The following is a 24,262-nucleotide window of genomic DNA, read 5'->3' on the forward strand; positions in this document are numbered from 1 at the left end:
GAGCCTCGCGAGATGAGGCCTGTGGGGCCTGAGGCCTCGGTCGCTAAGCTTCTCAGTTGAGCCTTGTACACGCTCATTTTCGCCTGACTGACCAGACTGAAGAGCCCAGGCCTCGAGGGTGAGGTGAAATTGGCGCCTATGGGATCCCTGAAACGTTCATAAATCTCGGGTGTGTGAGGTTGGACGTCATCGGACTCAGCCAAGGGATAACTGGCCACCGTCCGGAGCCTCCCAGACTGCCCGGGCTCTGTGGAGCTGAGGGGTCAAACGGCCTGAGAGGACCCTCCTTTTTTCTCCCCTAGAACCTGGGAAACTGGTGTCAGCCCCTTCGCTCACCAGATTCGACTTTGAGGCCGTCCCAAGTCGCGACCCGCAGGCCGCGGTCCCCGCCCAACCAGGGGAGCCGATGGGTTCAGGCCCCCAGGCTGCAGAGACCGGGCCTTCACCGGCCTGTTGGGGACGAAGTTATTGCTTTTTTCTTGAGGAAGCTGGACACCAGCTCGTTCCTTTCGTTTTGGGGTTTATAGTTACAGGGAAAGAGGTAAAGGGGCACTTCCAGGAGCTCCGAGAGATCCCTGGAAGCAGTGGTTGAGGAGAGTCTTTGCGGGGAAGGATGAGGTAGGGTCTCAGGCGTTGGGCCACCATCAGGGCCTCTCGGCTGCTAGAACACAAAGGGGCTTTCAGGGGGTTGCAGGTGGCCCGTTTGCAGAATCTGTTCGCCCAAAATTAGTTCTCTCAGTAAGAGTCAAATTTACCAATTTACCAAAAAACTTCTAGATTCTGGTAAATTGACCAGTTTACACTTTTTGAATGTTTTTAAGAAAGGTGGATTTATTTTTCATAAACACAGTTTTCCTTTTTTTAGTGGAACTCAGTGTCAGGGTCAGTGTTAGCAAGAATTAGGGGGATCAGAAGTACGGGGGATCAGAAGTACTTCCTGTTATTTGAGTTATGGTTCATTTCAGTTGCTGGCAAACCATCTGGTAATAGTGAAGATTTGCCTTTCTTAGGTAAGCTGCCGGCTATCTGAGAAATATCTCCAGCTTCCTCAACTTGGTTAATTTTTGAACAAATCGAATTAAGATTTCTGTTCAATGCATGAAGCAGGGCACTCAAAGCCGGTGCACTGGGACAGCCCAGAGGGATGGGATGGGGAGGGAGGTGGGAATGGGGTGAGGGGAGGCAGGGGGATACATGTACAGCCCTGGCAAATTCATGGCACTGTATGGCAAAAACCACCACAATACTGTAAAGGAATTAGCCTCCAATTAAAATTAAAAAAAGTAAGAAGTACTAAGACACATACTGTTATGAATGATTTAACATTTGATAACATAATATGCTACATGGGTTTTTAACTACCTTTAAAGAATAAAAGTCACTTAAAAAAAAAAACCCAGATGAAAGAATTCCCTGTGGATACACTTTAGGGTTTATCTTACTTGATTTGTGTTGATAATTGGAGGTTCTTTGCTACTTTTTCCTTTTTGTGACAGCATTTCCTTCTGATGTTTCTCCTTGTTCTCTGGCCATTTCTTCTTTTCTTTATATTTTATTTCTAACGTTCTAAATCATGAAATCTGTGGCCACCAAAGGGCATAGAATGTATAAACAGAGTTTTAAATGAATAATTATAAAGCTTATATCTGTGTAATTGCCACCCAGATCAAGAAATAAATGTTACCATGGCTCTGGAAGATCTTCTGTCATTATCATTTCATAGTCCCTTCTTACCTTTTAGAGATAACTTCAAGTCTGACTTTTGTGCTGATCATCTCCTTGATTTTCTTTATACTTTTGCCATGATTTTGCTTCTGTTTTCAACTTAGAACTATGGATTCTCTGTCTAGAATATTTTATATTGTGCTTCTTCTGCTCAACATTGTGAAATTTATTTATACTGTTGCATGTAGCTGTAGTTCCTTTATTTTCTTCACATATGGATAGTATTCTTTTGATTGAAAAGTCTATGATTTATGCATTTTGCTGTTGATGGGCACTTGTGTTTTTCAGCTTTGTGACAATTATGAATAATGTTTCTGAAAACATTCTTGTGAGAAGTAGAAGAATGTAGTTGGTTAAGAGCTGTTTCTGAAACCAAACTGTGTTAAATCCTGACTACCACTCATTGGTAGTGTACAATTGAAGAAGTTGCTTCGTATTTCAATTTTTTCACTTTTGTAAAATGGGAGTAATAATAGTACCTACCTTACATGGTTATGGTGAAGAGTAATGTAATTGAAAAATATAGAGCATTTAGAACAGTGCCCGACATAAAGCAAGCACAATATGTTATCATTAATTATTACTGTATTCTTTGGCTCAAGTGAAAGAGTTTCTCTAGAGAATACATTGGGAGTTGTTGGGCCATAGTGTGTGTGTGTATTCAGTTTTACTGCTGGTACTAGGTTGTTCTCCAAGGTAGTTATAACCATTTACACTGACATTAACAAAGGATGAGACTTTTTGGTTGTTTTACATCTCATCAACACCTGATATTATTAAACTTTTCCATTTTTTTCCCAATCTGGTTGGTGTGCAGTGGTATTTCATTGTTATTTTAATTACCTTTCATTGACTGTTAATGACATAGAATTTGTAATGTTTATTGGAATAATTTAATTAAATGAATTATTTAATACTTATTTAAATATTATACAGTATTTTTGAAGTGCTTCTCCAGCCCCCTGCCCATTTTCCTATTGGGTTGTCTGTCCTTTTCTTCCTAATTTGTAATGTTCTTTATATCTTTTGAATATTAGTCATTTGTTGTTATGTAGGTTGTGGATATATTCTCCCACTCTACAGTTTTTCTTTCTATTCTCCTTTTGGAGCCTTTTGATGAAAAGCCGTTTTAAATTTTAATGTAGTAGAATGTATCAGATGAAAGTTTTAAAAATAATTTTATTGTTTATTTTATTTTTGGCTGCGCTGGGCCTGCGTTGTACGAAGGCTTCTCGCTGTGGTGGCTTCTCTTGTTGTGGAGCATGGAGTCTAGATGGGCAAGCTTCAGTAGCTACAGCACGTGGGCTCAGTAGCTGTGGCTCCCAGGCTCTAGAGCACAAGCTCAGTAGTTGTGGTGCATGGGCTTAGTTGCTCCATGGCCCGTGGGTTCTTCCTTAACCCAGGATTGAACTCCCGTCCCCTACATTGGCAGGTGGAGTCTTATCCACTGTGCCACCAGGGAAGTCCTCAAATTGAAATTTTATGGTCATTGTGTCTTTTACGAGAAACACCAAGGTGTTGTGCTTTAAAGGGCAGCATTTGCATCATCAGTAATTTTGTTCCCTGGAGTAGTATAACAGTGAGCCTCCATTCTTTTCTAGAATTTTATAGTATTTTTTTTCCACATTTACTTCTTTCTTCCACGTGAGATTAATTTTTGCACGCCCTTTGAGATGCTTGCTAAGTTGCTTCAGTTGTATCTAACTCTTTGCGACCCCATGGACAGTCATTTGAGGTAGGGGCCTTTTTTTTTTTTTTTCCCTGTATGGACGCCTAGTTGGTCCAGCACCGTTTATTGAGAAGTTCAGCCCCTACTCACAGATCTGCTAAGGCATATCTCTCATGTATCAGACTCCGTATAAGGATGGGTCTAATTTTAGGCTCTCTATTCTTTTCCACTAGGCTGTTTGTCCTTGTATCCATTCACACTGTCTTACTACAAATTTATAACAAAACTTAATACTTGTTAGAGCATGACTTCTCACTTTGTTTTTATTCAGAAGTATTTCAGCTATTTTTTGGCTGAAACTCAAAATTTTCAGATAAATTTTGGTATCAAGGTTGAGGTGGTCTTATAAGTTGGGGAGTGTTCCTCTTTCTGTTTTATAGACAAGTATATCTTTCTTAAACATTGGTAAAATTTGCCATTGCTGACAACCTGGTATTAGAAAGGTTTGTATATGTATGTGTGTAAGTGTGTGCATGAACACATGTGTGTTTAAAAGATTTTCAAGTTATTTAATGGCTACAGGACTTTGGGGGTTCTTTATTTTTCCTGAGATACTTCTTTGGTTAATTTTTAAAAGGTATTTGAGTATCTCATCTATTTTTTAAATTTATTGGTACAATAATGTTAATATTTATTATTATTATTTATTTAATATCTGCAGCATCTATAATAATGTCCCCTTCTTTTATTCCTGATACTGGTTATGTGTTTTCTTTTTTTTATAATTTTTAATTATTTATTTTTATTTTTGGCTGTGCTGGGTCTATTGCTGTACAGGCTATTCTCTAGTTGCAGCGCAAGGGCTTCTCACTGGTGGCTTCTCCTGTTGCAGAGCACAGGCTCTAGGGTGTGTGGGCTCAGTGGTTGTGGTGCATGGGCCTATTTGCCTGGAGACATGTGGAATCTTTCAGGATCAGGGATCAAACTTGTGTTCTTTTCATTAGCAGGTGGATTCTTAACACCTGGACCATCAGAGAAGTCCTAATTGTACATCTTTTAAAATTTGACATATAGTTGATATATTACATGAGTTGCAAATGTACAACATAGTGATTCACAAGTTCTAAAGGTTATACTCGGTATATAGTTATTAAAAAATATTGTCTATATTCCTTGTGTTGTACAATATATACTTGTAGTTTATTTATTATGTACATAGTAGTTTGTACTTCTTATACCCCTACTACTGTTTTATATCTTTTAATTAAGCAGTAGTTCTTTATATTCCCTAAACACAAGTCTTTTGTCATCGATGTATCTCGGGATCATTTTCTCCTAGTCTCTGACTTTGCCTATTAATTTTCTTAAGTTTCTTGATGAGCAGAGTTTTTTAACTTTGTGAAATCTAAATGATTAATTCTAAAGATTATTGCACTTTATGTTCTACATTTGAAACTTTTGCCTACCCTTAAGTCATAAAGGTACTCTCTCATGTTTTCTTCTTTTTTTTGATATTTGAAATACAACTTTATTCTGATTCTAAACGAAAAGGAATGGGAATGACAATAACAAACAAGGTTCCACTTCTCAGTATTGTCATGTGACTATAGCAGTCTTATATTTGAAACTCAAGGAGGAAACAACTGTGTTCCAAAACACCTAAATATGCAGGTCAAAAAAAAATGAAGGTTTTTTTTTTTTTAAACTGCCACATTCACTCCAAAGCCCATCCATCTCCTTAAGCATCCAAAGATTAAGCACACGTTCTGCTTAGCTATTTAATAAAGTGGCAAACACGCTGCACCGCTGACATCACAGGACAGTTTCCTATATAACTAGACTTCTGACGCTGGGCCCCAGCCTCACTTTCTCACAGGTCATCATCTTCATCCAGGAGAGCAGTTGTCTGAGCAGCCTCTAAATCACTCTCGTACTGTGCTGCTGAGGCTGGGTCCATGACCACCTCTGGCGGGGCAAGAGCAGGCACAGCGACAAACTCCAAGTTAGGGTCTCCAATCAGTTTTCTAGCAAGCCAGAGGAAGGGAGTTTCCAAGTTGTAGTTACTTTTGGCAGAAATGTCATAGTACTGAAGATTCTTCTTTTGGTGGAAGAGAATTGACTTTGCCTTAACCTTTCTGTCCTTAATATCCACTTTGTTGCCACACAACACAATCAGGATGTTCTCACACATTTGTACCAGATCTCTATGCCAGTTAGGCATATTCTTGTAAGTAAACTCTTGATGTTACATCAAACATTATAATGGCACTTTAAGCTTGTCTATCATAGCCATCTCTCAGTCCACCAAATTTCTCCTGACTGGCTGTATCCCATACATTGAACTTAATCGGTCCTCTGTTGGTATGGAACGCAAGAGAGGATAGACCTCAACACCCAAGGTAGCTACATACTTCTCAAATTTACCAGTCAGATGACGTTTCATGAATGTAGTTTTCCAGTACCACCATCACCAACCATTATAAGTTTGAACTGAACTTTGGGTTCTCCTTGGGCAACCATCACGATGTTCCTTCCACAAGTGACTCCGTGCCTGACTGAGGCTCTTAGGTTTTCTTTTAAATGCTTTTTAGTTTTAGATTTTCCATTTAGATTGATGATTCATATAAAATTAGTCTTTGTGTATAGCATGAAATAGGATTTGAGTTTCATTCTTTTTTTTCCTATTTGTATAATTCAGTTATTCCAGAAAGGACCTTTCTTTTCCAGTTGGATGTCTTTGTACTCTATTTCAAGAATCAAAGTCCATATGCTTATGGGTTTATTTCCGAATTACATTGCTACTTTTTTTGCCATGTGGTGGGATGTGCAGGATCTTAGTCCTCCAGTCAGGGGTCAAAGCAGCACACCTGCATTGGGAGCACGGAATCTTAAGCTTTGGACTGCCAGGGAAGTTCCCTACATTGCTACTTTTGTATGTTAAATCAACCATGCATTTCTGGGACAAACTCCATGTTATCATTAGTTATTACCCCTTTTGTATATTTCAGGATTCATTTGTAGTTTTTGTTGAGGATTTTTGTCTTCATCTATGTTCATGAAGATATTTGTCTTAAATGGTTTCTTTTACTAATATCTTTATCAAGTTTAGTCATTAGGGTGATGGTAGCCTTATAAACAGAGAAGGAAATGGCAACCCACTCCAGTGTTCTTGCCTGGAGAATCCCAGGGGCGGGGGAGCCTGGTGGGCTGCCGTCTATGGGGTCACACAGAGTTGGACACAACTGAAGTGACTTAGCAGTAGCAGCCTTATAAAATGGACTGGGAAGTGTTTCCTCTTCTGTTTTCAGAAGTACTTATACTTGGTGTTATTTTTTTTCTTCCAATATTCTATGAAATTCACTAATTGAAACCATCTGGGCCTGGAATTTTCTTGGTGGGAGGGATTTTGATAAGGAATGCAATTTATTTAATAGTCATAGGACTATACAGATTTCCCATGTCATTGGATATCAGTTTTGTTAAGTTGTATTTTTAAGGAATTCCCCCATTTCATCTAAGTTGTTTGTTGGCATGAAATATTTTCTTGTTATCCTTTTAATGTCTATAGGATATGCGGTAATAATCCTCTTTCATTCCCGATATTGGTGATGTGCATATCTCTTTTTGTCCCATCAATCTGTTGTGGGGTTTACCCATTTTGTTGATCATTTCAAAGAACCAGTTTTGGCTTTCTTACTTTCATCAGTAGTCTGTTTTCTGTTCCGTCCTCTATTTATTTATTTCTGGCTGCACTGGGTCTTCAGGGTGGTGCTCAGGTTCTCCGTTGCTGCACTCGGGCTTTGTCTAGTGATGGTGAGTAGGGGCTACTCTCTAGTTGCGGTGCCCAGGCTTCTCATTGTGGTGGCTTCTCTTATGGTGGAGAATGGGCTCTATGGCACGTGGGCTCAGTAGTTGTGGGACATGGGCTTAGTTGCCCCATGGCATGTGGGATTTGAGCTCCTGGACCAGGGATTGAACCAGTGTCCACTGCGTTGGCAGGTGGATTCTTAACCACCGGACCACCAGAGAAGTCCCTCAGACAATGACTTTAAACCTCTTTTCTGTTCTAATATCAGTGTGTAAAGTTATAAAATTCTCTCAGAGCATTGCTTTTGCTATATTCCACAAATTTTGGCATTTTATAATTTTATTATCCTTTAGTTTTAAAATTTTTATAATTTCTTTGTGATTTATTCTTTGACCTCTGAATTGTTTAGTAATATATTCTTTTAAAAAATATTTTATTTATTTGGCTTTGCCAAGTCTCAGTTGTGGCACACAGGACTTTTGATTTTTGTTGTGGCATTCAGGATCTTAAGTTGCAGAATGTGGAATCTACTTCCCTGACTGGGGATTGAATCCTGGACCCCCTGCATTGGAAGCACAGAGTCTTAGCCGCTGGACCACCAAGGAAAGTCCCAATTTTCTTCAATTTCCAAGTATTTGAAGTTTTCTTAAATATGTGGTTATTGATTTTAAATTTACTAACATGTAGTCAGAGAATATACTCTGTGTGATTTTAATCCTTGAGAATTTATTGATATGTGTTTTATGGTCGATATGTGTTCTGCAATTCTGAGATTGTATAAATATCAGTTAGGCCAAAGCTGCTGATAGCGTTTTTGGATCTTCATCTTTACTGATATTTTCATCTTCTTTTTTCCTGCCAGTTACTGAAAGAGTGCTAACTTCTATTAATATTATGATTTTGGAATTTATTTTTTCTTTAATTTTTGTAAACTTTTGCTTCATGTATTTTGAGACTTTTATGTTTGAACACATTTGTAAATATTACCTTCATGATGAATTGACCTTTTATTATGAATAAACGTCCTTCTTTCTATCTGATAATATTCTTTATCTCAAACATAATTTTGTTATACTAATAGGGCCACTGGGCTTCCCTGGTGGCTCAGTGGTAAAGAATCCGCCTGCCATTGTGGGTTCAATCCCTGGCTCGGGAAGATCCCCTGAAAAAGGAAATGGTAACCTACTCCAGTCCTTCTTATCTGGGAGATTCCATGGACAGAGGAGACTGGCAAGCTATAGTCTGTGGGGTCACAAAGAGTCGAACATGACCTAGTGACTGAGCGCACACACACATACACGATAGTGTTTGAGAATGGTGTGCGAAAAATAAAGACTCACCTACTCGAAAAAAGTTTTGCATGATATAACTTTTTCTAGTAATTTACTTTCATCTATCTGTATCTTTGAACTTAACAGCATATCTCTTCACCAGCATATAATTGGGTCTTGCTTTTTTATTCATCCTGACAAATTTTGCCTTTTAATTGGAATGCTTAAATTAAAAACCTTTAATGTAAATGATATGGTTGGATTTTAGTTTTCCATTTCATTATTTTTCTTTTTGTCCATTTTAGGCTTCCATTTTTCCTTTCTATCTTCTTTTAGATAGTTTGAATAGTTTTTTAGTATTCATTTTAATTTATCTTTTGCCTTGGTAACTGTAACTCTTTGTAACATTTATTTAGCAGTTGTCTAGGGATTACAAGTCATATTCTTAACTTTTTATAGTCTATTTAGAGAGAATATTTTATCAATTCATATATAATGTAGATATCTTGCAATTGTATATGTCCAGTGTATGCCCCCCTGCTTTCAATGTGTTTTACATCTACTATGCAATATAAAACCTACAACTTATAAACTTTTTGTTTTCTAATTAATTTTTATTGGAGTGTAGTTGATTTATAATATTGTGTTAGTTTCTGCTGTATAGCAAAGTGAATCAGTTCAGTTCAGTAGCTCAGTCGTGTCTACTCTGTGACCCCATGAACTGCAGCACTCCAGGCCTCCCTGTCCATCACCAACTCCCAGAGTCCACCCAAACCCATGTCCATAGAGTCGGTGATACCATCCAACCATCTCATCCTCTGTCGTCCCCTTCTTCTCCTGCCCTCAATCTTTCCCAGCATCAGGGTCTTTTCAAATGAGTCAGCTCTTCACATCAAGTGGCCGAAGTATTGGAGTTTCAGCTTCAACATCAGTCCCTCCAATGAACACCCAGGACTGATCTCCTTTAGGATGGACTGGTTGGATCTCCTTGCAGTCCAAGGGACTCTCAATAAGTTATACATATATATATATATATATCCACTCTTTTAGATTCTTTTCCCATATACATCATTACAGAGTATTAAGTAAAGTTCCCTGCACTTATTAATTATATATTTTATATATAGTAGTGTGTATACGTCAGTCCTAATCTCCCAATTTATCTGTCCCTCCCTTCCCCCGTTGGTAACCATAAGTTTGTTTTCTATGACACTATTTCTGTTTTGTAAATAAGTTCATTTGTACCATTTTTTAGATTCCAAATATAAGTGATACCATATATTTGTCTTTCTCTGTCTAAGTTACTTCACTCAGTATGATGATCTCTAGGTCCATCCATGTTGCCGCAAATGGCATTATTTTGTTCTTCTTTATGATTGGTACAATTATAATTTTTGTTTTTTAAAATCATAATTTTGTTTTAAAAATTCACAAGTAAGTTTTGTTTTAAAAATTCACATGTATTTTAAAGAAGGGGAAAATATAGTTTTACTATTTCCCACATACATACTATCTCCAACGTTCTTTATTTGTTCTTGAAGATCTGAATTTCCCTCTGATATTGTTACCTTCATTCTCAGAACTAATTTCATCATCTTTTGTTTTGTGGTCTGCTGTGATGAATTCTCTGAGTCTTTCTTTATTTGAATATGTTTTTGTTTTGTCTCCTTTTTAAAGAACAAACTTAAAAAAATTTTTTTATCTATTTTTTAAATTAATTATTTGTTTATTTTTGGCTGTGCTGGGTCTTTGTTGCTGCCTGTGGTCTTCCTCTAGTTACCCTGAGCCGTGGCTGCTCTCTAGTTTCTGTTCACAGGCTTCTTGTTGTGTTGGCTCCTCTTGTTGCGGAGTCGTCTAGGATGCACAGGCTTCAGTAATTGTGGCCCACAGGCTTAGCTGCCCTGCAGCATCTGGGATTTTCCTGGACCTGGGATTGAACCTGTGACCCCTTCATTGCCAGGTCCATTCTTAATGACTGGACCATCAGGGAAGTCTGCGGCTTCTTTTTTTTTTTTTAAAGGATATTTTTATTGATTATAGAATTCTGATGGGCAGTCTTTTTTCCCCTTTTTTTGTGCTTTGAAGATATTATTCCATTCCCTTTGGCCTCCATAACTTCTGATGACAAGTACATAGTATTTAGTATTGTTCCCTTGTATGTAATATGTTCTTTTTCTCTGGCTGCTTTCAAGATTTTTCTCTTTATCTTTGATTTCCAGCAGATTGACTGTGCTCATATTAGACATTTTTCTCTTTGTGTTTATCCTATGTGGTACTCTTTAAGCTTCTTTAAATAAAAATCTATCTCTTTGACCAAGTTTGGGAGGTTTTCTGCCATTATTTCTTCAAATATGTTTTTCTGACCTATTTTCATTCTTTTCTCTCCTTTAAGGCCTCTGCTTATCCATTGTTAGATCTTTTGATTGGCCACCCAGGTCCCTAAGACTATGACTTTCATATTTTCCTCCCTCTTTTTCTTTCAGAAATTAGATGATTTATATGAGTGCATCTTGAAGTTTACTGACTCTTTGTTCTATCACTAGACCATGCAGTGAATTTTAATGCGGTTCTGCTTGACAATTTTATTTTTTAAAAATTTTAAGTTTCAGGTGTTCAACAAAGTGATCCTGTTACACACATATATATTTTTCATATAGTTTTCCATTAGGGTTTATCACAGGATATTGAATATAGTCCCCTGTGCCATACAATAGGACATGGTTATTTATTCATCTTGTATATGGTTTTCATATACAGTTTGATCTACTCATTACAAACTCTCAGTCCTATCCTCCCCCACCCCATCTCCTCCTTGGCAGCCATATGTCTGTTCTCTGTGTCTGTGAATCTGTTTCTGTTTCATAGATAAGTTCATTTGTGTCTTACTTTATTGATAGATTTCACATATAAATGGTATCCTATGTTATTTGTCTTTCTTTTTCTGATTTACGCTTATCTGGGCTTCCCTGGTCGCTCAGCTGGTAATCTCTGGGCTCAGCTGGTAAAGAATCTCTGGGCTTCCTGGTAGCTCAGCTGGTAAAGAATCCACCTGCAATGCGGGAGGACCTGGTTTGATTCCTGGGTTGGGAAAATCCCCTGGAGAAGGGATAGACTATCCACTCCAGTATTCTTGGGCTTCCCTGGTGGCTCAGAAGGTAAAGAATCTGCCTGCAGTGTGGAAGACCTGGGTTTGATCCCTGGGTTGGGAAGATCCCCTGGAGGAGGGCATGACAACACACTCTAGTATTCTTGCCTGGAGAATCCCCATGGACAGAGGAGCCTGGTGGGCTGCAGTCCGTGGTGTCGCAGAGTCGGACACGACTGAACAACTAAGCACACATGATAATCTCTAGGTCCACCCATTAAATGACATTCTTTCTTTCTTTTTTATGGCTGAGTAGTATTCCATTGTGTATTTATACCATTTTCTTTATGCTTTTATCTGTCGATAGACATTTAGATTGCTTCCATGTCTTGGCTCTCGTAAGTAGTGCTGCTATGAACATTGGAGTGCATGTATGTATCTCTTTGAGTTATAGTTTTGTCTGGATATATGCCCAGGAGCAAGATTCCTGGATCATATGGCTACTTTATTTTTAGTTTTTTGAGAAGCCTCCATACTGTTTTTCATAGTGATTGCACCAATTTACATTCCCACCAACAGTGTAGGAGGGGTAGAGACCCTTTTTTCTACACCCTCTCCAGCATTTGTTATTTGTAGATTTTTTTAATGATAGCCATTTTGACTGGTGTGAGGTGGTACCTCATTATAGTTTTGGTTTGCATTTCTCTAATGATTAATGATGTTGAGCATCTTTTCATGGGCCTGTTGTTGCATTAATTGCCTTTTGAATGTTGTATTCATTCAGCCTTGTATACATGGGATACATGGGATAAGTCCTACTTGGTCATGATGTATAATTCTTTTTATACATTGTTGGGTTGTATTTGCTAATATTTTGTTGAGGATTTTTGCACCTATGTTTATGAGAGATATTAATTAATAGTTTTCTTTTTCTGTAATATCTTTGTTTTGGTGTCTAGGTAATGCTGGTCTCATAGAATTATTCCCTCTGCTTCTATCCTCCAAGAGATTGTAGAAAATCAGTATAATTTCTTCCCTAAATTGTTGGTAGAATTCATTAGTGAACCCATCTGGTTCTTGTGCTTTCTGTTTTGGAAGGTTATTATTTGTTGAACTTATTTAATAGAGACAGACATATTTAGATTGTTTCTTCTTGTATGAGTTTTAGAAGACTGTATCTTTCAAAGAATCAGTCTATTTCATCTAGTTCTAGTTTAATTTGATTGTGGACTGAAAGCAGACATTGTATGACTTCAAATAACAAATCTGAAATTTGTTAAGGTGTTTTATGGCTCAGAATGTGGTCTGTTGTGGTGAATGAACTTGAGAAAAATGTGTATTCTGCTGTTACTGGAGGAAGTAATCTGTAAACGCCAATTATATCCTTTTGATTGGTGGTGGTGTTGAGTTTAACTATATCTTTACTTATTTTCTGCCTGCTGATTTTCAGTCTTTGTTCTCTTTGCTTTTCAGATTTGGAGGCTTCTATTCAAGATATTCTCAGGCTCAGAGATGATTTTCTCAGCCATGTTTGGTCTACAAATAAAACCCATCAAAAATATTTTTCATTTCTGTTACAGTATTTTTAAATCTCTGTCAGTCCTTTTTGGTTCTTTCGTAGGATTTCCATCTTTCTGCTCACATTACCCATCTGTTCTTGTGTGCTGTCTACTTAATCTATTAGCACCCTTAACATATTACTCATAGTTATTTTAAATCCCTGGTCTGATGATTCAACATCTCAACCATGTCTGGTTAGTTAATTAACCATGTCTGGTTAATCCTTGTTCTCTCTTCAAATTGTGTTTTTTTACTTTTTGGTATGCCTTTTAATTTTTACCTTGATAGCCTGAACTTGCTGTAATGGTAAACTACTATAAATCAGCCTTTAGTAATGTGGTGAGTTGTAGGACGAGGGGAAATGTTCAATAATCCTGTGACTAGATCTCAGTCTTTTAGTGCCTGTGTTTCTGGACTGTGAACTTAACAAATGTTTCTCAGGTTTTTGTTTTTCCCCTTCCCTTTTAGGTGAGACAGGGTGTCTAGAGTGGGCTGGAGTTGGGTATTTCCTTACCCTAGGTCAATTTGACTCTGATATTAACAGATGAGGCTCTGGTTAACTAGTTTCTCTTGAGGGGAGGCATCATTAAGAACAGAGTATTCTAGAGTGGTTCAAAATGGTTCTTTTTCTTCATTTTTAAATTATGAAAATACGATAACACTAGCATGGTTCTTTTTTCCCCTTCCCTTGCTGGAAACCCAAGGGGATTTTTTCCTCTGATATTCTGTTATTCAGTGAATTTTTGTATTTGCCTATCTGTCTCTCCAGTCTTAAGGGCAGTGATTTTCCCTCTGTCCTCACTTCCCTTAGGGATCCAACAAGAGTTGCTGGTTTTTCAGTCTGTTCAGATTTTTTTCTTATTAAGATGGAGTGGCAGGCCCTCCTTACAAGCTCCTTACATGAGAATCAGACACTAGAAGTCCAACCCAGATGTTTTTCAAGTTCCAGCGTTAATTTTTTATTTTGACATAATTTCAGGCTTACAATTGTAATTTTGGACTTAAAATTCTTTTGTCTTTTCTTGTCTTCCTGACTTCAACATTTTTAATGCCTAGAGGTCAGTTACATTATAGAATGTCCGTCAGTTTGCTATTTCTTCATAATTAGATTCTGGTCGCACATTTTTGGCAAGAATACCACTGAAATGATGTTGTGTTCTTCTCAGCGCCTCAGATTGGGAAGCAGATGGTATCAACTGACTTTCACTATGTGGTTAAGGTAGTGTTTAAGACTGTAAAGATACTATTTTTCTATTTGGTGGGGAGGAGAGTATCCTGTGGGGAGACACATTATACTAAGCACTCATTTCTGTCCCTGTCAAACTTTCTTGTGTGAGCAATGATTAACAATTATTGCTTGAGTCAATTATTACTCATGGCAAATGATAATTTTCTAATTTCATCATTCCTATGCATTTATTAGTTTGCATTTTACTGTAAGGAAGAGATTTTCCTTTTCCTTATTTATATCACTGTGGATTCATAGATTCTTATTTTATTCTGTGTGTTCTTATCTGTTATTATTTATCTTGATGCTCCAGTTGTCCAAGATTTGGCTGATGGGAGCTCTTTCAATTTGACTTCTGTGTCCAGTATCATTATTTTATTTTTAGTTTTTATTTATTGATATATATTTTTATTGATAATTAAGTAACACTTTTAGACAATTTACTAGACTGATTTAAAATCAGAGGGAAGGCTAGAAAAATACCTATAATCCTTGTCCTCTATATATTAATTTATTTTCTTTTGGACTTTCTTTGCGTTTTTTTAATTCTTTTTTTTTTCATTGCATTTTTTTTTCATTGCATTTTAAAATGTAGTAGAAATAGAACTAAAGATGGAAATTTATATCTGAGTTGTTTTTTTTTTTTAACCTATCATTGAAATGTAAGCATTTCCTGAGCTACTTAAGAACTCTTTGGAAACAGTGTGTCTCACAGTTGATTTATCCTTGTGCCCTAGATGTGCCTGTGCTGTCTTGGCACCTACTCGCTGCCTCTGCTTTTGGGTGGCATACTCTTTCCTCCTTTGAAAGAAAACTCCAGTTCCCTCTCTTCCCCTCTTCCACATCTTGTTTTTTTCCTTTTCTATTCTCTTGTAGAGCATTTGAAGAGCCAACAACAGGTCAGAGTGGTGGAAGTACAGAGAACAGAGAGGAAAGTGGCCCTAGATATGAGGTAAAGCACCATCCACTTGTTGGGAACAGAGCAGTGGGGTGGGGAGCACGGTTAGATGTGACTAGACTAACCGTCAAGAGATAATCACATCAGGAGGTGAGAAATGCTATGAAGAAAAATAAAAGTAGGTTTGATGGAGAGAGTTGTGGGTAGGTAGAGTTGTGGGTAGGTAGCTACTATTTTCGGAGAAGGCGATGGCACCCCACTCCAGTACTCTTGCCTGGAAAATCCCATGGACGGAGGAGCCTGGTAGGCTGCAGTCCATGGGGTCGCTAAGAGTTGGACACGACTGAGCGACTTCACTTTCCCTTTTCACTTTCATGCATTGGAGAAGGAAATGGCAACCCACTCCAGTGTTCTTGCCTGGAGAATCCCAGGGACGGGGGAGCCTGGTGGGTGGCCGTCTATGGGGTCGCACAGAGTCGGACACGACTGAAGCGACTTAGCAGCAGCAGCAGCAGCAGCTACTATTTTAGATAGGCTGGCAGGGAAGGCGTCTCTGGTGAGGTGATAATTGAGCAGAAACCTGAGTGTTTTACAGGTGAAACAGCTCAGAGAAGTACAACAGCTTTCCTAAGATTGGCTTACCAGGCAGATTTAGTATTAAAGTCCTTTCTTTGATTCAGAAGCCCACTATAAATAGTACTATCCTCTGTATGGAGTGTACCTCAAAGTTTTCAGAAACTTTTTGAGTGGAATTCCTCACTATTAGCTTGGCTGTTTGTCTTTATCCCTTGCACTGAAACGTTTCTAAGAAGTAAAACTTACGTGAAAGATTCTTTTGTGCTTTGAATTTCAGTGGTGGAAGAGACAGAAATGGGTCTTCCCAGTGGTGCTAGTGGTAAATAACCCACCTACCAATGCAGGAGACATAAGAGATGCGGGTTTGATCCCTGAGTTGGGAAGATCCCCTGGAGGAGGGCATGGCAACCCACTCCAGTATTCTTGCCTGGAGAATCCCATGGACAGAGGAGCCTGGCAGGCTACAGTCCATAGGCTTGCACAGAATCGGATATGACTGAAGCCACTTAGCAGGCACACATGCATGGTAAAATCTGGGATTTCCCAGGTGGCTCAGTGGCAGAGAATCCATCTGCCAATGCAGGAGATGTGGGTTTGATCTCTGGGTCGGGAAGGTCCCCTGGAGGAGGGCATGGCAACCCACTCCAGTATCCTTGCCTGGAGAATCCCATGGACAGAGGAGCCTGGCGGGCTGCAGTCTATGGGGTCTCAAAGAGTCGGACACGACTGAAGTGACTTAGCATATACACACAGGGACAGAAATGGAAGGTTTCCTTAGGAGGTGTTGAGGATTGTTGTGTAACTCAGTCATCTTTTTACTTTAAAACCTAAAATCTAGTTTTTGGTGTCCTTCAGGTCTACTCACAAAATCAAATCCTCCCTTGCGAAAGTTGGAGCTGCTCCTGAAAGTCTGCCTGAAATTACAACAGACGCCCAGGCTTCAGGAACATCGTTGGCCAAAGTCTCATCTGCTGAAAGCTCCCCCGGAAGTCACGCTTTGGAAGACAAGGGCACTGCCACCTGGTCTCTGACAGCCTGGGTCTCCGAGGTCCAGGCTTTTGAGGCCCGGGCTGTGAGGGCTCAGGCCTGGGAGACGCAAGCTTTTGAGGCTCAGAGCAGGGCCAGCCATCCCAAGGCAACCCCTGTCACGGAGGCAGAGGCTGCCCCAGTCCTGAAACAGAGACTCTTACCTGAGAAAGTTCAGGTGCCAGAGAAGGAGAAGAGTGAAGTCCTCATTACTCGTCCATTCTGGTCCAACAAGGCTGAGTACCTCCTGGCCCAGATGGGCTATACCATGAGGCCGGCCAGTCTCTGGAGTTTTTGCTACCTGTGGCTTCACAGCGGAGGTGGTAAGTCTGGGTACCAGGAACCACGGATCCACAAGGGGCTAACAAGATGGAGGCCTGTCTAGACTTCAAACTCCCAAGGTCTCTGGGACCTGTAGAGGATAAAGACTTGGTATTCTGAGCAGGATAGGAGTCAGATGCCTGAACGTGAAGGATCATGAGAGGGGTTAGAGGTACAGAATATCTGAACAGGAGGATGGTGGGGCTAGAAGCCTGGGTCAAGGGTGGAGGTGAAGACTAGATGTTTGGGTCTTCCAGGAATTAGAGACCAAAGAACTGGGCGCCTGGAACTGTAAGGGATGTGGAAACAGTTGACCCCTGATACCTATGCCCCTGAGGGAGGTCACTGGTGGGGAACGAGTTTTTCTGTACCCATGAAGAAGTCCAGGTACCAAAAAGCCAGCTGGTTCTGAGAGCTCCTCCTTGAATCCCCTGTACAGGCATTTTTCTCATCATCTACATCTTCTTGCTGTTCTTGATCGGGATTCCTCTCCTCTTCCTGGAGATGGCAGCTGGCCAGAGGATGCGTCAGGGCAATATTGGTGTGTGGAAGGTCATCAGCCCCTGGATTGGTGGTGTAGGGTATACAAGCTTCATGGTGAGGAGTTCTGGGCTTCCCAGGCCTACCCTTTACACCCCATCCCCATCCTAACCCTCATCCTGGAATGGGTCCCAAGACTGCACTTCCATGGGTCAGATCCCTTCAGTTCCCCAATCCTCTGTCAAATCCCCTCCTTTTTCCTGATCCCTCCCTTCCTCCCCAGCCACCTCCTCCCTGGCCCCTAGGTGTGCTTCATCAACGGCTTGTTCTTGAATGTGGTCACTGCCTGGATCCTCTTCTACTTGAGTCAGTCCTTCCAGTATCCTGTCCCATGGGAGAAATGTCCCTTACTGGAGAACGCCAGTGGCTTTGGTGAGGAGGAAGTGAACGATGAGAAGGGGGAAACAGAGAGGTAGGAGGAAATTTGGAAGAGGAGAAAGGAGCAAGGAGTGATAAAGAAGAGGAAGATTGTGGAAGGAAGAAGAAATGGGGGGAAGGGAAAGGAAGAGGGGGAAGTGGGGGGGGATAAAGAAGAGGGGAGGGGTCATCCTGTCTAGCAGGCATGTCCAGAGCCAGGTCCCCTCAGATCCTGAATGTGCACGGACGACACCCACCCTGTACTTCTGGTACCGGATGACTCTGAAGGCCTCAGACAGTATTGAGGATGATGGGCCACCAGTGTTCAGTCTGTGCCTGCCTTTATTCCTGTCCGTGTGTCTTCTTGGTGTTTTCATGCTTAATGGGCTCAAGTGGACTGGGAAGGTGAGCCACCATTTTTTTTATATCTTGACATTCTCAGATGCTTTGGTCCTCACCTAACTTTGTTACTCCTTGGTTTCCTAATTTTTCACTCCCTCTGACTTTTTACTCCCAGTAGCCCCTGACCCCTGCTAGAAGCTGCCTTCTAACTCCTCCTTATTTCTGATTCAGAACTTTTGATTTTGCTGATTATTTGTTGACTCCCACTGGTACATGCTTTGTCCCACTCTCAATTCAGGTAATGTGCGTCTTGGTATCAAGCAGCGGTCTCATAATGCTCTGTTTTGTCGTGCGGAGTATAATGCTAGAAGGGGCAGTATTTGGCCTTCACTATATGACAATTGTCAAGGTAAGGTGTATCTTCCTCATTCCCCTCTCAGGCTTTGGAGGACATTTCCTGCTTATTCTTAGGGCATCCTTTCCCCATTATCTCTCTCTGTGTCCCCTCTCCCCCATTTTAACCCTTTTAAGATTCTCCTCTCCTTTGACATCTTCCCTTAACACTTGTCTTCTCCCTTTTAGATATCAGCTATATACAACGTGAACGTATGGCGCGGAGCAGGGAACCAAGTCTTGTGTTCCTTGGGCCTCGGCTTTGGCTCCATTATCTCCATAGCCTCGCACATTCAATCATCCAGCAGCTGTCTCAATGATGCCGTTATTGTGGCTCTGGCTAACCTGATCTCCATGATGCTTGTCACACCTTTTATCTTCTCTGTCTTGGGCTTCTGGGCCACACAACTCACGCACCGCTGCAATGAGAAGTAAGGCCAACCTCTTAGTTGAGGATCCCAACCTCAGGGAACTACAAAACACAGGGAGCCTAACCTTAAAGTTTCTACAAAGACCTACATTCACACATCTCAATCTCAGGTGTACTTGCAAGCCTCTACTTTTCCCTAGAGTGAAAAACAGACAGTAGAATCCCTGTCATATAGTATCCTTCTTAGAGCCCTTTTTTAGTCCTAGAAATCTTCAAACTCTGAGAATGCCAACTGTTTACCTCAGAGTACCACCACAGAGATATGAAAGCATTCAAGGTTACTCCAGTCCCAGATCGCATCCAGAACCACAGTCATCTGTAGAACTCTCCACTTCTTGAATGCCTTCATTCTTTACCGTCAGCTCCTAAATTTAGGGATTTCTGTTGGTCTGTCATCAGTTCAGTTCATTTCAGTTGCTCATTTGTGTCCGACTATCTGCCACCCCATGAACCGCAGCACGCCAGGCCTCCCTGTCCATCACCAACTCCCGGAGTTTACCCAAACTCATGTCTATCGAGTCGGTGATGCCATCCAGCCATCTCATCCTCTGTCGTCCCCTTCTTTTCCTGCCCCAAATCTTTCCCAGCATCAGGGTCTTTTCCAATGAGTCAACTCTTCGCATGAGGTGGCCAAAGTATTGGAGTTTCAGCTTCAACATCAGTCCTTCCAATGAACACCCAGTCTATCATACTTAACCCTAAAAGGACTCTCAGAACTAAAGCCTTTATTTTTAAATTATTTTTATTCTTTAATTCATCCCCATTTTTAATACTTTAGGCATTAATTTCAAAAACACTCATCAAACATTTAGAAAGTACTCCTTGTATAACATGAAGATTGGACAGGTGAATCAGACCATAGACCTTGCCTTCACTGAGTTTTAAGATTTGGAAGGAGAAGGGGAGGGGAATTAGATACTTGATTATATGGTCTTAAACTCATGATAACGAGGAGCAGAAGTCATGGGGAGGACAAAATACAGAGCTATTCATTCCTCCTAAGCTACTCAGAGAAGAACTCCCAGAGGAGGCAAACCTAAGCTGAATTTATCGCTGGTAATCCTAATCCATGCAAATGGCCACTGTTTTCCTTCTAGAAGGCTGGGCATATTCAGACGCACACCTGCAAGAGTTCTCTAATATATATGTTTAAGAATGGAATTGCTGGGTAGGGTTAGCACACCTATAGACTTAACATACGTTGTCTGATTTTCAACATGGTTTATGATAGTGAGAATTCCGTGTATTTCACTTTCTGCACAACACTCGATTAAGCTTGGTCAAACTTTAAAATTTTGCCAGCCTGGTAGGAGTGTAATGGTATTTTTAATATTTTAAAAAACATTTATTGTATATTGCATACATATAGAGGGACTTCTAATTATTACTTCTTTCCTCCTTCCTAGAGGTACCCATTATCAAGACTTTTATGATAATTAGTTCTTTGTTTTCTTTCCATTTTCTTATATGTATGCTTATCTAAGCAATATAGTTTAATTTGAACATTTATACAAAGCAGTAGTTTAATGTATCCATTTATGTAGTCTAATTTGTTCATTTACATACACATATTCTTTGTATTCTTTTGTGTTTTACTTTTTTAATTCAACCTGTCCTTGAAAGATTCATCCGTATTGTTGTATCTTCCTCTGCTGCTGCTGCTAAGTCACTTCAGTCATGTCCGATTCTGTGTGACCCCATAGACGGCGGCCCACCAGGCTCCCCCGTCCCTGGGATTCTCCAGGCAAGAACACTGGAGTGGGTTGCCATTTCCTTCTCCAATGCATGAAAGTGAAAAGTGAAAGTGAAGTCACTCAGTCGTGTCCGACCCTCAGCGACCCCATGGACTGCAGCCTACCAGGCTCCTCCATCCATGGGATTTTCCAGGCAGGAGTACTGGAGTGGGGTGCCATGTATCTTCCTCTAGTCTGTGCTTTTTTTAGTGCTGTATAATATTCCAGTAAATGAACATACCACAGTTTATTTACCCATTCTACTACTAGTGAATGTTTGTACAATCTTTCTAGTTTTTGGCTATTGAAACAATGTTTCTCTAAACATTATACATTTTCCTCAGTGCACTACCTGTGTGTACATTTTTCAAGGGTATATAAGTATAAGTGAAATTGTTGGAGTGTAGTTATCTATTACTGTGAGACATATCACTCCAAAAGTAAGTGGCTGAAAACAGCAGTGGTTTATTATTTCCTTCTGATTCTGTGGGTTTACTGGAAAGTTCTTCTTCTGGGTGTGGGTGGGTTAACTCACATGTCTGCATTCAGCTGGGCCCAGCTGGAGCAGCACTGCTCTGCTGTGTATGGTGGTAGCTGGGCTCACTCTGCTTGCACAGTTGGCGGGTCAGCAAAGGCTGTTCTCTCCAGGAGGCCTCACCTTGTGGCTAGCCTAGGCTTCCTCATATGGCAGCTCACAGAGAATAAAGGTGGAATCAGAAAAATGTCTTGAAGCCTAAGCATGAGATTGCTCCAGTTGTCACTGCTGTTACTTTTTTTTGGTCAAAGGAATTCACAAAGACATCCCAGATTCAAGGAGTGGAAAAATAGACTTTGTCTCTTGATGGAAGAGCTGTTAAATATCGTGACCATGTTTCTTCAATCTACTGCATCTATCTTCTGCTTCACTAGATAATGCAAATTGCTTTCCACAGTGTTTTTCTGTGTCTGTCTGTCTCTCACACACACCCATTGCTTAATTCTGATACTAGAATATGGCTTCCCTGATGGCTCAGTGGTAAAGAATCTGCCTGCAGTGCAGGAGACACAGGAGTCGTGGGTTTGATCCCTGGGTCAGGAAGATCCTCTGGAGGAGGAAATAGCAACCGACTCCAGTGTTCTTGCCTGGGAAATCCCATGGACAGAGGAACCTGGTGGGCTATAGTCCATGGGGTAGCAAAGAGTAGGACACGACTGAGCGTGCATGCACACACACACTACACTGATCCTATGTTCCAGTGTTCACTGACAACTTGTCTTTATCCTGAACTTTATGGCCAGAATGCTGTGTTCAAAACTAACTTGGGCTAGTTCTTTCTCCTCAGTTCAGTGTAGTTACGTTATTCACTTGAAATACAGTTATGTTCATTTGTTTCTGTTTGTATGACATTTTAGGGCCCCTAATTTTATTTTATTAAACATTAATATGGATTCCAAAGACAAAATTATACAAGAAGATACAGAGAAATGTCACTGTCCCAGATAATCACGGTGGTGTGATCACTCACCTAGAGCCAGACATCCTGGAATGTGAAGTCAAGTGGGCCTTAGAAAGCATCACTACGAACAAAGCTAGTGGAGGTGATGGAATTCCAGTTGAGCTATTTCAAGTCCTGAAAGATGATGCTGTGAAAGTGCTGCACTCAATATGCCAGCAAATTTGGAAAACTCAGCAGTGGCCATAGGACTGGAAAACGTCAGTTTTCATTCCAATCCCAAAGAAAGGCAATGCCAAAGATGCTCAAACTATCACACAATTGCACTCATCTCACACGCTAGTAAAGTAATGCTCAAAATTCTCCAAGCCAGGCTTCAACACTTTGTGAATCTTGAACTTGCAGATGTTCAAGCTGGTTTTAGAAGAGGCAGAGGAACCAGAGATCAAATTGCCAACATCCACTGGCTCATGGAAAAAGCAAGAGGGTTCCAGAAAAACATCTGCTTTATTGACTATGCCAAAGCCTTTGACTGTGTGGATCACAATAAACTGTGTAAAATTCTGAAAGAGGTGGGAATACCAGACCACCTGACCTGCCTCTTGAGAAACCTGTATGCAGGTCAGGAAGCAACAGTTAGAACTGGACATGGAACAACAGACTGGTTCTAAATAGGAAAAGGAGTACGTCAAGGCTGTGTATTGTCACCCTGCTTATTTAACTTATATGCAGAGTACATCATGAGAAATGCTGGGCTGGAAGAAGCACAAGCTGGAATCAAGATTGCTGGGAGAAATATCAATAACCTCAGATATGCAGATGACACCACCCTTATGGCAGAAAATGAACCAAAGAGCCTCTGATGAAAGTGAAAGAGGAGAAAAAAAAAAAAAGTGAAAGAGGAGAGTGAAAAAATTGGTTTGAAGCTCAACATTCAGAAAACGAAGATCATGGCATCCTGTCCCATCACTTCACAGCAAATAGATGTGGAAACAGTGAGAGATTTTATTTTTGGGGGCTTCAAAATCACTGCAGATGGTGACTGCAGGCATGAAATTAAAAGACGCTTGCTCCTTGGAAGAAAAGCTATGACCAACCTAGATAGCATGTTCAAAAGCAGAGACATTACTTTGTCAACTAAGGTCCATCTAGTCAACCCTATGGTTTTTCCAGTAGTCATGTATGGATATGAGAGTTGGACTATAAAGAAAGCTGAGCACTGAAGAATTGATGCTTTTGAACTGTGGTGTTGGAGAAGACTCTTGAGAGCCCCTTGGACTGCAAGGAGATCCAACCAGTCCATCCTAAAGGAGATCAGTCCTACGTGTTCATTGGAGGGACTGATGTTGAAGCTGAAACTCCAGTACTTTGGCTACCTGATGCAAAGAGCTGACTCATTTGAAAAGACCCTGATGCTGGGAAAGATTGAGGGCAGGAGGAGAAGGGGATGACAGAGAATGAGATGGTTGGATGGCATCACCGACTTGATGGACATGGGTTTGGGTGGACTCTGGGAGTTGGTGATGGACAGGGAGGCCTGGCATGCTGCAATTCACGGGGTTGCAAAGAGTTGGACACAACTGAGTGACTGAACTGAACTGAACTGACCTTCACCCAATTCTCAACCAATTCTTCAACCCTATTCTCACCTGTCCTCTGAAGAAAACTCATTATTTTTTACTTTATCCTTCTTGTATTTGTAAAAATAAGTAGAAAAATGTGTATCTTCTTATTTACTTTCTTTCTTACACAGAAGATGGGATACTATATATACTCTTGTTTTCCAGTTTTAAAGAATTTAAAAAGATATCCTAGAAATCACTCTTTCACATTTGTTCCTTTCTTATTAATTTGCCTTAGGCCTAGT

At 40.4% G+C, this 24,262-nt stretch overlaps 1 protein-coding gene and 1 pseudogene across 1 annotated transcript in view; one reads left to right on the forward strand and one right to left on the reverse strand.

Annotated features, from left to right (window-relative positions):
* The window catches only part of SLC6A16 (solute carrier family 6 member 16), a 43,000-nt gene continuing 18,738 nt past the window's right edge, over positions 1 to 24,262 (forward strand). Inside the window, exons 1-8 of the mRNA XM_027515170.1 lie at positions 1 to 169; positions 15,223 to 15,298; positions 16,676 to 17,169; positions 17,607 to 17,764; positions 17,953 to 18,079; positions 18,294 to 18,469; positions 18,705 to 18,815; positions 18,989 to 19,230. Of these exons, the coding sequence (XP_027370971.1) occupies positions 15,294 to 15,298; positions 16,676 to 17,169; positions 17,607 to 17,764; positions 17,953 to 18,079; positions 18,294 to 18,469; positions 18,705 to 18,815; positions 18,989 to 19,230 (1,313 nt within the window). The 5' untranslated portion in view covers positions 1 to 169; positions 15,223 to 15,293. The remainder of the gene's footprint in view (positions 170 to 15,222; positions 15,299 to 16,675; positions 17,170 to 17,606; positions 17,765 to 17,952; positions 18,080 to 18,293; positions 18,470 to 18,704; positions 18,816 to 18,988; positions 19,231 to 24,262) is intronic.
* On the reverse strand, positions 4,907 to 6,396 carry LOC113876209 (annotated as a pseudogene).

Source organism: Bos indicus x Bos taurus, chromosome 18 (assembly GCF_003369695.1).
Source record: "Bos indicus x Bos taurus breed Angus x Brahman F1 hybrid chromosome 18, Bos_hybrid_MaternalHap_v2.0, whole genome shotgun sequence".
Lineage (NCBI taxonomy): Eukaryota > Metazoa > Chordata > Mammalia > Artiodactyla > Bovidae > Bos > Bos indicus x Bos taurus.